Source organism: Cricetulus griseus (assembly GCF_003668045.3).
Source record: "Cricetulus griseus strain 17A/GY chromosome 1 unlocalized genomic scaffold, alternate assembly CriGri-PICRH-1.0 chr1_1, whole genome shotgun sequence".
Taxonomy (NCBI): Eukaryota; Metazoa; Chordata; class Mammalia; order Rodentia; family Cricetidae; genus Cricetulus; species Cricetulus griseus.
This window is the reverse complement of record NW_023276807.1, coordinates 193,027,919-193,040,711: the sequence shown is the minus strand read 5'-3', so window position 1 is coordinate 193,040,711 and position 12,793 is coordinate 193,027,919. Positions and strand designations below refer to the sequence as shown.

Sequence of the window (12,793 nt, the reverse complement as noted above, 5' to 3'; positions counted from 1 at the left end):
GTTTTTTGTTTTGTTGTAGTTGTTATTTTGTTTTATTTTAAAGAGGGGGGTATTGAAAGAAGAAATAAATATTAACCAAACTTTGCTTTTTTAAAATTTATTTTTGTAGGCACTTTCTAAAGTCTCCAAATTTTGATGGCTGGTTCAAGACCCGTCGGAAAGAAATGACCCAAAAATTGGAGGCACTTCATCTAGAAGCTCTTTGTGAAGAGGTTAGAAAACTATGTTAGTATGATACAAGTATTAAGAGTACAAAAAATATTTTTAGAGGTTGAAAATAATATTTAGAATCCACCTTATTACATTTACTTACTTGTGTGTGTGTGCATGTGTGTGTGTGAGTGTGGAGGTCAGAGGACAGTTTTCAGGAACCAATTCTCTCCTTCTACTATGAGGGTCCCAGGTCTAAACAAGGGTGTCAGGCTTGGCAGTAATGTCTTTATCCACTGAGCCCTGCTTTATTATAAATAGTGCCCATAGCTAACTTGCTCATATCTTGTCCTATGAGCCAGGACTCTCTTGTCACAAAAATTCATTGAGGTAAGGGTATTGTGATCTGTGTTATGCTGCAGCCATGGTTTTAGATTCACTGAGCTTTCCTTAATTTGCACCACCCCAATTGTGAACTTTTTGGTCTACATGAACTAATTGTGCACATCTCTTCCCAGTTTTGTGTTCAGACCTCAATTAGTAGCATCAAGTCACCTGCAGTGGGAGTATTATACCACAGAAATTGGCAAATTCTATAAAGCAGAGTACACCTGGGATCAGGACTCCTGTCCCTGCAATCTCACTCCAGCTGTTTCCAGTGTGACTTAATCACCATCTCCAGTTAGTGTTGACAGTTTTGTTCATATGGTCGGGCTGCATTTTATACTTGTAACTCACCACCAGCCTGCTTCAAAGTCAACTTCTTAAGACAATATAATCTTACTTTCTTTTGTATTTTGCTTTAAATGTTGAGGTGGGATGGTCATAGTGTTATCTTTTCTAATCATAAACTCCTAGTGACTGTGGCTTTTAGAAAAATACCGTGATGAAAGCAGCCACAAGTAAGCCCTATGAAAATCTTATTTGAAGACACAAATTTATATAGAGTAGTGCATTCACATTTGGTTGTCTTGATTGTTAGTTAAAAATTCCTTATAAATTACTCCTATAATAAAGATTAGTATTGCATTGAGCTGCTGTTCTGTTTTTCCTTCTTGATTAGGGGCCACCTCAGAAAGGAGTTTTCTTACATTTTGTTTACAATTGTTTTGGCTAATGTTAGAAATTATCTACTTAACAGTTTTTAGATTTTCATGAAAATTTCTCTTGCACTGTACTGGTGTGTTGGAGTTGTATGCCCTGTCTTTCTTCCTGTCTTGTCTTTCCTTTCTACTAGCCTCACTGGTTGAAATAAAGAGGCTCAAGTCTTTTTTGAGTATGTGCCAAATTGAGATTTTCTTACTGTCTAGGACCTCCTTCTCTGGATCCAGAAACACACAGAAGTAGAAACAGTAGACCTTGTGTTGAAGCTGAAAAATAAGTTGGTATGTACTAAAGAGATGAAGATATAATATAAAATGGACCTTTTTGTGAAAATGTTTTTCTCAGCTGAGCTGACTCTATTTTGTACCACAGAAGTAACATTTAGAGAAGATTTGAGATTGCACAATTGATGGTAGGTCTCACTAGAAATATTTGATCACTCAAACAGATCACAATGAATCCAAATTATTCTAAAGATATTTAAATAATTTTTAAAATTACTTTACATGTATGAGTGTTCAGCCTGCACTTATGTAAGTGCACTGTATGCTTGCAGTGCCTACAGAGGCCAGAGGACGACACCCCATCCATTGGAACCTTGAAGCAATGTATGTGCTGGGAACCGAACCCAGGTCTTCTACAAGAATAGCTAGTGCTCTTAACTGCTGAGCTATCTCTCCTCTAAAAATACTTATAATGGAGTCTTTTAAAAGCTACAAAACTATCATCTCAGAGTTTATGCACATGATATCCTCAGGCATCATTTGTGAATTTATAGAATAATAACCTTTTATTGAGGTCCCTTTATACCCACTTCCCCACTTAATGTAATGTTCTCTACATTTTATTTTCTGTAAATTCTAGACTAAGATCTAAAGTTTCAAGTGATCAGGCTGTAAAAGAGGTTTTATATAGTAAGCACAATGCATTATTACAGGTTTACTTAAACTATTCTTTATGTAGTTGCAGGCTGACCGAGAGAATTTACCTGTGAAACCTGACACTGTGGCGAAGTTACGGACACATATAGATGCAATTATCTTAGCATTGCCAGAGGACCTGCAAGGCATACTGCTCAAGACTGGCATGACATGATACAAAGTTTTCCAGCCAGGCTGTGTACCATGAAGCAAACTGACATTTCATCCAGACGCACAAAGGAGCTTTCTGAGCAGCAGGAACATGGAAAACAGCAGCAATTCTAGATACAGGTGGAAGGACTGAGCTGTATAAAGACATTTTAGTGCATTCTGTGGTGGTTCCACAATACTGAAATACCGAAAGGCATTTCCATATTTTTAATCATGTTCTGAAGTGCTCTTATGAGAGACCTGTGGGGCCATCAGTATAAATGACTCCAAGCTGCAGTGCCGGCATTGCAGGTATTTTTTTAAATTGGTGCTGCTTTGCCCAATCATGTTGAAACTCAGGGGAATATAAAAATAATTCTCACACTGGCTGTCTTCTTAAGAAGGAATAACTGAATTTTCCAATTATAGTTAGTTATAACTGAGGCTTATGTAGTGCCTTCCATTGTCCTATATGTTTCACAGGGTCCAGCTGCTAATTGTAAAGCTTTTCCTTTTTTTAATTATGATATACAACTTTATGAGGCATTATTTCAAGTAATGATTTGCTGAAAATTGTTTCTTGTTACCCCTCATGTTTATTGATGGGTGTTTTAAAGTATCATGTAGGTTTTCATTTCACTGTTTTCCTTACCATTTTCAAAATGAAGTCTTATGAGTTTTTCCAGAGAAAGGAGGCATACATATGTAGTTCTAGTTACAGAACTTCCTCTTCCCTTTTACTAACTGGGCCTGTATAAATTAATTAGCTTGAATGTGTTTTGAAGACATTCTCACTTTGAACGTCATAGTCAGTTGTTTTTAAAAAATAATTATTCATATGTCAAAAGTATTCATAAGCCATTCATGTAATAATTACATGAGAATTTTAACTTTAATTTTCAACATTATTTGTTGGGTGATACTATTTCCCCTAAATTAATGATTTTCAGAATACTTTTCCTGCTGTTGTTTGATATGAAAACTTTGTCTAAATCAATATTATAGTTTTGTCTGTTTCTTTGTTTTGTGTATACTACCTTGCCAAAAGTAGAATAGTATCATTTGGTGTGTTAAGATTGTTTGTTTTATGTTTAAATGGGAGTGTCTGCAGAAGCCACTGTTCAAATAGGCACACAGGAAGTAGCACATATGTAAATAGCTGTGTCTTAAGTACCCTCTGAACAGCCAAAATTAGGTGTATGTGTTTGTCAAAGAATGGCTTCAGCATCCATCTCTTGTTGTCTATTGATGTTAAAGGGCATTCCTGATCTAAGAACGATTCCCTGTGCTTGTGACTGTGGTCTCATATCCAAGTGTGTCCTTTAGTTATGGATACAGTCTCTTGAAGCATACCACTGTCATAGAAAGAGAATGGCGCTTGATTGAAATCATTTGTGTGGATCGTATGGGTTATTTTGTGAAACAATACTGACCTTTCAGAAAAAGGGCAACTACTTTTATATGCTAAAGTACTTCACAACTTTCTGGGAAACTTTATTTAGGTAGAAATGGTCATCTTATTATTTTTTAAAACAATGTATTTTAATAATTTCACAATTTATATACGGTTTGTGACATGAATATGAAAGTCATTAGTGTTATATCAAGGATATTTTGAAATGTAATTCTATGATATATATCATTTGAAATTTATTTTTCACACCTAAAGAATAACATGAGATGTCAATTAGCATGAAAATGCTGTCTTTACATTTCCCACATATAACAGAACTTAACACATGTTGAAAGCCAAATCATATTCAACTACTTTATCTCTTAACTTCAAATTATGTACCTGCAAGAATAGCTTAAGGTTGCATTGGAAACCCAAGAAAGACTCAATGGTAACTTAATTTTTTATGTGATTTTCAGAATTGTCTTTTTTTTTTTAAGAGTTTAATATTCAAACCCTGCCATTTAATCTGTTATATCCACCAGCATAAGAAGGAATCAGTGCTTTTAGAGTGTTACGTAATGCCTAGTGCCTTCTATTTACAGTGAAAAGAGGTTTTGTGGAGGCATTTATGGTCATTACTAAAAGCTGAATTAAAGCCTTGGATTTTAAAACACTTGGACAGCTTGTGTTATGTCTCTTCTCTTCTGGTCATTTTTTTGTTTTGGAGACAGGCTTTCTTGTGTCCCAGCTAGCATGAAACTCTCTGTGTAGCCAAGGATGAACTTGAACTGATCTTCTTGCCTCCACTTTCTCTGTTTGGGGATCACAGGCTTGTTCTACCATGCCTGGTTTCTGTGGTGCTGAGGTTTGAACCCAAGGTTTAATGCATTCTAGGCAAGCTGTCTGCCAACCAAGCTGTATCTCCAGCCCTAACTTGTATTTCTTATATTTGGAATACTTGGGAAAATATGCATAATAAAACTTGTACATATAAAAGCATTTTATTTCTAGATGATTTTTTCAAACAAAATTAAAATCAAAATCTTTTTCTATTTATTTTACTATGAACAGGGTGAAATTAAAAGATTAGTATCTTAGTCCTAAGAGATTAATAAATTTAACATCCCAACATTACAGATTATGAAATAATCTGGTAAGTAATTTAACCAAGCATAGTAGCATATGCCAATAGTTCCAGCTAATTGGGATGCTGAGGCAGAAGAATTGCTTGATTTCAGGAGCTCAAGAGTATCCTGGGCAGCATAGCACGACCTTGCCTGGATGAAAAAAAATCTTTAGTTTCATTACCTAGGTATTGTTAGATTATTTTATTTTTGTTTTACCTTTAATAAAAAAAATACCCTTAGAGGCTGGGAATATAGCTCATTTGATAAAGTTCTTGCTTTGCAAACATAAGGACACATTTAAAAAGCCAGTTGCAATTGCATATGCCTTTAATTCTAGTATTGGAGAGATGGAGACAGTGGATCCTTGTGTCCTTCTCATCAGCCACCGTGAGCGCTAATGAGAGACTCTGTCGTTAAAAAACAAAATAGGGCCAGAGAGATGGCTTATCGGTTAAGAGTACTGACTGTTTTTCCAGAGGTCCTGAGGTCAATTCCCGGCAACCAGATGGTGGCTTGCAACCACCTTGAGTGAGATCTGGTGCCCTCTGCTGGTGTGCAGGCCCAAGACTGTATACATAATAAATAAACTCTTAAAAAAAAAAAAAAAAAACTATTAAGAAACAAAATAGATGGTTCCTGAGAAACAGCACTCAAGGTTGATCTTTGGCTTACACATGCACATACTGATGTGCACCCATACAAACACCCATACATAAGGCTAGGCATGCTGACACTCTCCTTTAATCCCAGTACTTAGGAAGGAGCGGCAGGAGGATCCCTGTGAGTTCAAGGCCAGCCTGGTCTATTTAATGTGTTTGAGGTTATCCAGAGCTACATAGAGCAAACCCTTTCTCAGAAACAAACAAACCCCAAACCCAAGTACCCATACATGAATACAACATATAAACACCTTTAAATTTTAGTTTGCCTTCATTTCTTATTCTTTTTAAAGTTAGCAACTATGATATAACAGTGGTAGAGACTTTCCCCCCATATACAAGATCTTAGGTTTGATCCCTAGAATCACCAAAAAGAAAGAAAAATGAATCTTAAAAGTAACCATGGACAAGCAAGATGGCTCAGTGAGTAAGGACCCTTACAGCCAACCCTGATGACCTGAATTTGATCCGTAGGCCCAACATGGTGAAAGTAGAGAACCAACTTCCACAAGTTGATACATTTTTTAAAAAGATAATCATTACATTGTTTGGCTTTCATCATTTTTTAAAGATTACTAGTAAAATCCAAGTAGAGCATGTCTGCAATTATAGCATTTTGAGGGGTGGAGTTTTAGGGATCAAGAGTTCAGGATCATCTTTGACTGTATCTAGTGTAAAGATGACATCCTGAATGAAGTCCTGTCTTTAAAAAACACTGGGATAAAGGTGTATGACTGCATTTATACAAAACTGTAGTGATCAAAGCCATCAGTAGTTGGTTGGGAGGAGTCAGGAAGGTGTGCACAGGAACAAAGGAAACACTGGGGGTAATGGGTATGCTCATTATCTCAACTGTGTCAATAGTTTTATGGGAAAGTAGTAAAATAATGAAATTTAACAAACCACATACTTTAAATATATTCCGTTTCTATGTCTATAAATTTGGTTTTAAAAACACAGTACATTGGATACTATAACCAGAACCTTTCTACAAAAACCTCATTAAATAAAATTAATCATTTCAACACTTTCCTTCTGAAGCACAATTCATTGATCTAGGAACACAATTACTAATGTAGAATGTAAAGTTCTGTTTTTCAAAAAGTAATTGAGCTACCATAGAAGCAGTTCATACTACAAAGTATTCTGGCTGAGTGAAAAACAACAACAACAACAACAACAAAAAGAAGGAATTGGTGAAACAATAAAAACAAACAAACAAAAACCAAGGAATTGTTGAAAACAAAGATCCATGAAGTTCTGTCTAATGACTAATCAGAAATACTATTCTGATGATCAAGAAAACAGGGAGGCAGAAAGCAGACAAGCCTGCCAATGAAACTAGTAAAACAATATGAGACATTATGAGCCAGTTATGGAGAAAGTCATGGCATTCAAACAACAGCAGAGAAAGGATGGGTCTTAGGAACCCAAGAAAAGCACTAGAGAAAAAGGTACAGTGGGCCTCTATATATCATAAGAGAAGCTATGAAAGAAGCCTATTTAATTAGCCCTAAAGTTTGTTCCCAAACAGATAGGAAATTCCTACTAGAAATTATAATTCTGTTCTTTTTTTGTTTATTTTTTGGAGGGGGGGCAAGGCTTCACTAGGCAGGCTGGTCTTGATCTCAGAGCTCCCAATCAGCCTCCCAGACGCTATGACTACAGGCATGCAAAACCACACCTGGCTTATAATTCTGTATCACGTCAAATTGCTTCACCTACTGAAAACTAGCAAGTGTGACTGGAAAAACTTCTATGAGCTTTCTTTTATTTAAAAAATGCGGACTTCCACTTACATAAAATATAGAGGTATCATAATATTTGGGCCAAGTTGGGTGTATAAATAAAGTATTGTATTTTAAATGTTAAACAATGTGATAACTTGGTTTCTATTAAAAAGCTAATCTAGGGGCTAGAGAGTTCACTCAGCGGTTAAGAGCAGTTAAGCTCTTCCAGAGATCCTGAGTTCAATTCCCAGCAACCACATGGTATTTCACAGCCATCTATAGTGGGATCTGATGCCCTCTTTGGCATAAAGTCATACATGCAGATAGAACACTCATATACATAAATAAATATTTTTAAAAGCTAATCTATTACATTAAAATATTTATCCCTAACAGTTGGGGGGCTGAGGCAAGAGGATCTTGAGTTTGAGGTCAGCCTGGCTACACAGAAGGACCTTGTCTAAAACAAATTATCTGTAATTACAGAGGCCCTTTGCTTCCTTTAACTACTTGTTTTTTGGGGAACTAATATTAAAAAATTAGTATGTTTTTTCCCTCTGAGGTATGAGGAAATTGGAAAAAGTAAAATTCAGATGTGTAGAAACAAATGGATCAAGTTATGAGCAAGTGAAAACAAAAAGACAGTTTCTGATTGTGTGTGTGTGTTGTGTGTGTGTGTGGTACATGCACATCCATGTGTGCAATTGCACTTGCATGAGCACATAGAGAGGCCAGAGGAAGGCTTTCAGTGTCTTCCTCTATCACTCTCCACCTAATTTTTTGAGACAGGGTCTCTAACCCAGTGCTGGGGTATTGTTGTGCAAGGCCATGCCTGGCTTTTACATGGGTGCTGAGACTCACATGTGTCGTCCTGCTTACACAGGCAGCATTCTTACTCTCTGATCTGTCTTTGTAGCCCCCAAAGACAAAGTTTTGGGTTAGGGTTTGTTTTCTTTTTAAATTTTTAAATGATTCTGTATGTATGGGTGTGTTTGTGTGTGTGCAGAAGTCTGAGGACAACTTTGTTGAACTGGTTCTACCTTTATGTAGGTTCTGTAAGGTTCAATGAGGTGGAATGACGTTCAGGTCTCTAGGTTTGCACAGCAAATGCCTGTCTGAAAAGCCATCTTACCAGCTTGGAAAATACAGTTCAGTTTTGGTTTATTTGTTTTGACAAGGTCTTACTATGTAGCGCTGGCTGGCCTGGAACACCCTGTATAGACCTTACTCTGCCTTATGAGTGTTGGGATTAAAGGTGTGTATAAACCACTATGCCTGGCCCAAAAGACAAATTTTAGTTATAGTTTACAGATGCATTTTATAAGCTATCCTGCCTTTCTCCTGGGTTTGTAACTCCCCCATTTTATTAACATTTATTAAAATTGTCTTTATCTTTTTTTTCAGACTAGACTCAAACTTACTATATCACCAAAGATGACTGAATTTCTGATCTTCCTGTCTCTACCTTTTAAGTTCTGGGATTCCAAAAGTAACTGACAGGGACTTGACATCTTAACACTAAGGTTTTGAAACACAAACAGAGTGTCTCTTATTTATTTATGTATTCTTTAATTTTTCTCAGAAATATTTTGTAGTTTTCAGGATGCAGTCTTTCCATTTCTGTCAGATTTGTCTTTAAGCCTGTCATATTTTTGAAGTTGCAAATTCTATTCTTAAAATTTTAGTTTCGGCAAGGTGGTGGTGGCACACACCTTTAATCCCAGTACTCGGGAGGCAGACACAGGCAAATCTCTATGAGTTCGAGACCAGCCTGAACCACAAGAGCTAGTACCAGGACAGCCACCAACGCCACAGAGAAACCCTGTCTCAAAACATGCCCCTCCCCCCCCAAAATTTTAGTTTTCAACTTGGAATTCTTCATCTGAAAATTCAGTTAAAATACTAATGTGGAAGAGTAGCTGATTTGGATATATACTGATCTTGTAGTCTGACAACTCCTTTATTATAAAGTTTTAATATAGCTTCAGACTTTTTATATAAAGATTATGCCATATACAATAAGGACTGCTTTACTTCTCTTTCAGCCTGGATGGCTTATTAATTTTTCTTGCCTAAATGTATTGGCTAGTATTTGTAGTACAATACTGAACGTTATTGATAAGGGTATTTTCTTCCTGGTCTTAAAGAAAAATATGCAGTCTCTAAGCAAGTACAATACTAATTATAGGGTTCTTTTAATTTTTTATCTTTGGGGTGTGTGTGTATGTGTGTACATGCACACACTTACTCACACATGTGGGGTAGATCTGCCAGGGTAGCTGGCCACTGAGCTTGCAGAGATGCTCTGTATCTACCTCTCCTCTCCCTTAGGAACATACATACACCTTTCATGTGGGTCTGGGAATTGATGCTCAGATGCCATTGGTTGTGTGGCAAGCACTGGAGACTGAGCCATGTCTCCAGTACCTGCTTCCTGTCTTTTAGGGATCATGCAGCATCTTAAAACCACTGTTACATATGTTGCTGGTTTGATGTTTGTGCTGTTCTGGGTGATAAATCTGATCCTTGTTCCTTGATCTTTGCTAGTAAGAAGACCTAGCAATCTAGTTTTAATGGGCTTCTGGGCTTGAGAAGTTTTAAAATTTGAGAACATATAAACTTAACAGTAAGTGATTTTTTAAAAATATAGTAACTTGCTATATAGCCTGGCCTGGAATTTGCCATCCCAGGGTAACTTCAAACTTTTGATCCTCCTGCCTCAGCCTTCTGAATGTCAGGACTACATATCTGCACGACCACATCCTGTTAACATGAGGTAATTGTTTCACTGTCACAACCAGACAGGATTAGTGACTCATTAAATATAATTTGAGTGTTGGGGAACATTTGTTAGGTAGCTTATTCCTATTTTTCTGAAGCATAGGGGATATTTTCAATAATTGGAAGCATATAAAACATTTGTGTTGGGTGGCATGGTGACTCACACCTGTAATGAGGCAAGATTACTATGAGTTTGAGGGCAGCCTGGGCTAAATAATGAGGTGGAGGGCAGCCTGGATTACAGTGTTGCCCTGTCTCAAACAATAAGTGAAAATAAAAACAAAAGAAAACATCCATATCACACAAAGGTCATAGATTTGTGGGAAGGGAAGCTTTGAGAGATAACCTCCTTTCATTAGTATTGCTATGGTCCATAGTAAGTAGATTTCGACATTTAGCTTTGAACAACCTAATGTGCAAAGCATGGGTTTGATTCCCCTGCCCCCCCTTTCTTCTTTCCTCTTGCCTCCATTTCTTTAACTGGAACCTTTATTTTATTTTGTTTTGTTTTTTTAGACAGGGTTTCTCTGTGTTGCTTTGGAGCCTGTCCTGGAACTCACTGTGTAGACTAGGCTGGCAGACTACTCACAGAGATCTTCCTGCCTCTGTCTCCCAAGTGCTGGGATTAAAAGCATGTGTCACCACCACCTGGCTAACTGGAACCTTTATAGAGGCATATAGAATACTGGAAACAGTGGCCTCAGTTGGTATACTCTTTATAAGATTACTTTAAAACATGAGGAAACTTCTAGAAGTCAGGATGTGGCTGCTATAAATTCTAAAAGGAGACAGCTTGGTAGTTGCACTCTGTTTTTAAAAGTTTTCCAGGCTGAGAATGTGGCTTAGCTGGTGCCTAACATGCAGCAAGCCCAGCATAAACTGGAATGGGTCTAGACACCTGGAGGTAAGATCACAAGTAAGGTCATCCTCAGCTACCTGGTACGGTTGAAGCCAGTCTGGGCTACATAAAAACTCTTTCTCAAAAGAAAATAAAGAAAAGAATAATTTATTAAATAAAAAACATCCTCTAAGAAATGTTAAAACAGTTTAATGCATATATAACATCTCTTCCTAAAGCAGTAAGAGTTAGTACCTCCCCTCAGTTGGAGAAGTGGGTAAATTCGGACTTAGTAAAGTCAACAGACTGTATTATTCTAAGTCAACAATATTTCCCAAAATTATTAAAGAGCAAACACAACCTTGACTCCAGGAAAGCTCAGATCCAGATAAATATAACCCTCTCCCAAGATCATGTGGAATAAATAAAACATCTTGCTAAAAGAGGAGTAAAGAAAGTGGAGCCTGGAGAGATGGCTCAGCAGTTAAGAGCATCAGCTGCTCTTTCTGAAAACCTGAGATGGGATCCAAGCACCTACATGGTGGCTCACAGCCAGCTGTCACTCCAGCTCCAGGGGCTTGGACACCTTCCTCTGGCTTCTCTGGATACCAGGCATACACATGATGAGCAGACATAGATGCAGGCAAAAACACCCATACACATAAAATAAAAAAGAAATTTTAAAAAAGAACAAAGAGAGATGACTATAAAAATCATGAAAACTAAGGGAGGGTTTAACTGTATAACAGATTCATAGAGTTACTGAAAGTAACAAGTTGGGCTACCTAAAGACTCCAGAAATTTGGTCTGGAGGGATAGCTCAGCCGTTAAAGGCTAGGCTCACAACCAAAAATGAGTCCAGAAAATTCCCACACTGATGCCTACAGAAGAAAAAATAAGTGGGTAAGATTCTTCATAGTACCATGGATACTTTTCTACTATTAAAGATAAATAATATTCAGAAGAAGTAACTTTTTAAAAACATTTTTCAAGACAGGGTTTCTCTGTAGCTTTAGAGCCTGTCCTCGAAGTTATTTTGTAAATAGACTGGCTTCAAACTCAGAGATCTGCCCGCCTCTGTCTCCTGAGTGCTGGGATTAAAGGGGTGCACCACCACTGCCCAGCCTTGTGACTTTTCAAAAGACGATTAATGGATTAAAATCAGACAATGAAATTGATGATACAGTTTACAGAGCCCAGGGAAAGCAAGGGCAAAATTTTGCTGTTTGTGCAACTAATTAGTGAACTGAGTCACTTGTATTCTCTGAACAGTGAGTGGTATATATTGAGATTAAGTTTTATTTACTTGCAGTACTGGAATTTGAGCAGAGCCTCATGCATGCTATCCAAGTTATGTGACCACTAGGGAAAGTAAGAAGATTGATGGGATAATGTATGTTAAATGCAATATTTGGCATATTGTAATACTTTATAACTACTTATTACTGCTATTAGATATTAGCACTATAGTATGTATTCTTTCAAATGTTTAAAATTTTAAGAGAAATTTTGTAACGTTTTTGGTTTTGCTATGTAGCTAAGGCTGGTCTTGAGTTCACAATTCTCCTATCTCAGCCTCCAAACAATCTGGGATTTTAGACTATGTACCACAGCACCCTGCTAGTTTCTTAAATAGGTTTAAATGTAGTGGAACAGTTGGTAGAAATATTTCCAGTGTTAAATCCAAAGGACTACATTTGTAAGTAAAGAGATCTTATAAAGAATAATTAATTACAGGTAGGTGTGTAATAGCCCCAGTATTTGAGAAGCTGAGACGGAAGGAACTTGAGTTTGAGGTCAGTTCTGGGCTATGAAGTTAGATGCTATTGGAAAGAGCAAGGGACTGGAGAATTCAGTGGGCAAGTGCACTTGCTGTACAAGCATTAGGGCCTACGTTCAGTTCCTAGCACCCTTTTAAGGAGTTAGAAGTTACATGTA

The 12,793-nt window shown here is 37.1% G+C and overlaps 1 protein-coding gene across 2 annotated transcripts in view; it reads left to right on the top strand.

The window, feature by feature from the left end:
* Dennd6a (DENN domain containing 6A) overlaps nt 1–4,399 on the top strand; it is a 48,962-nt gene extending 44,563 nt beyond the window's left edge. For both annotated transcript variants that reach the window (XM_027389631.2, XM_027389630.2), the window contains 3 exons: nt 110–212; nt 1,461–1,535; nt 2,218–4,399. In XM_027389631.2, the coding sequence (XP_027245432.1) occupies nt 110–212; nt 1,461–1,535; nt 2,218–2,349 (310 nt within the window). In that variant the 3' untranslated portion in view covers nt 2,350–4,399. The remainder of the gene's footprint in view (nt 1–109; nt 213–1,460; nt 1,536–2,217) is intronic.
* Nucleotides 4,400–12,793: the final 8,394 nt, after the last annotated feature.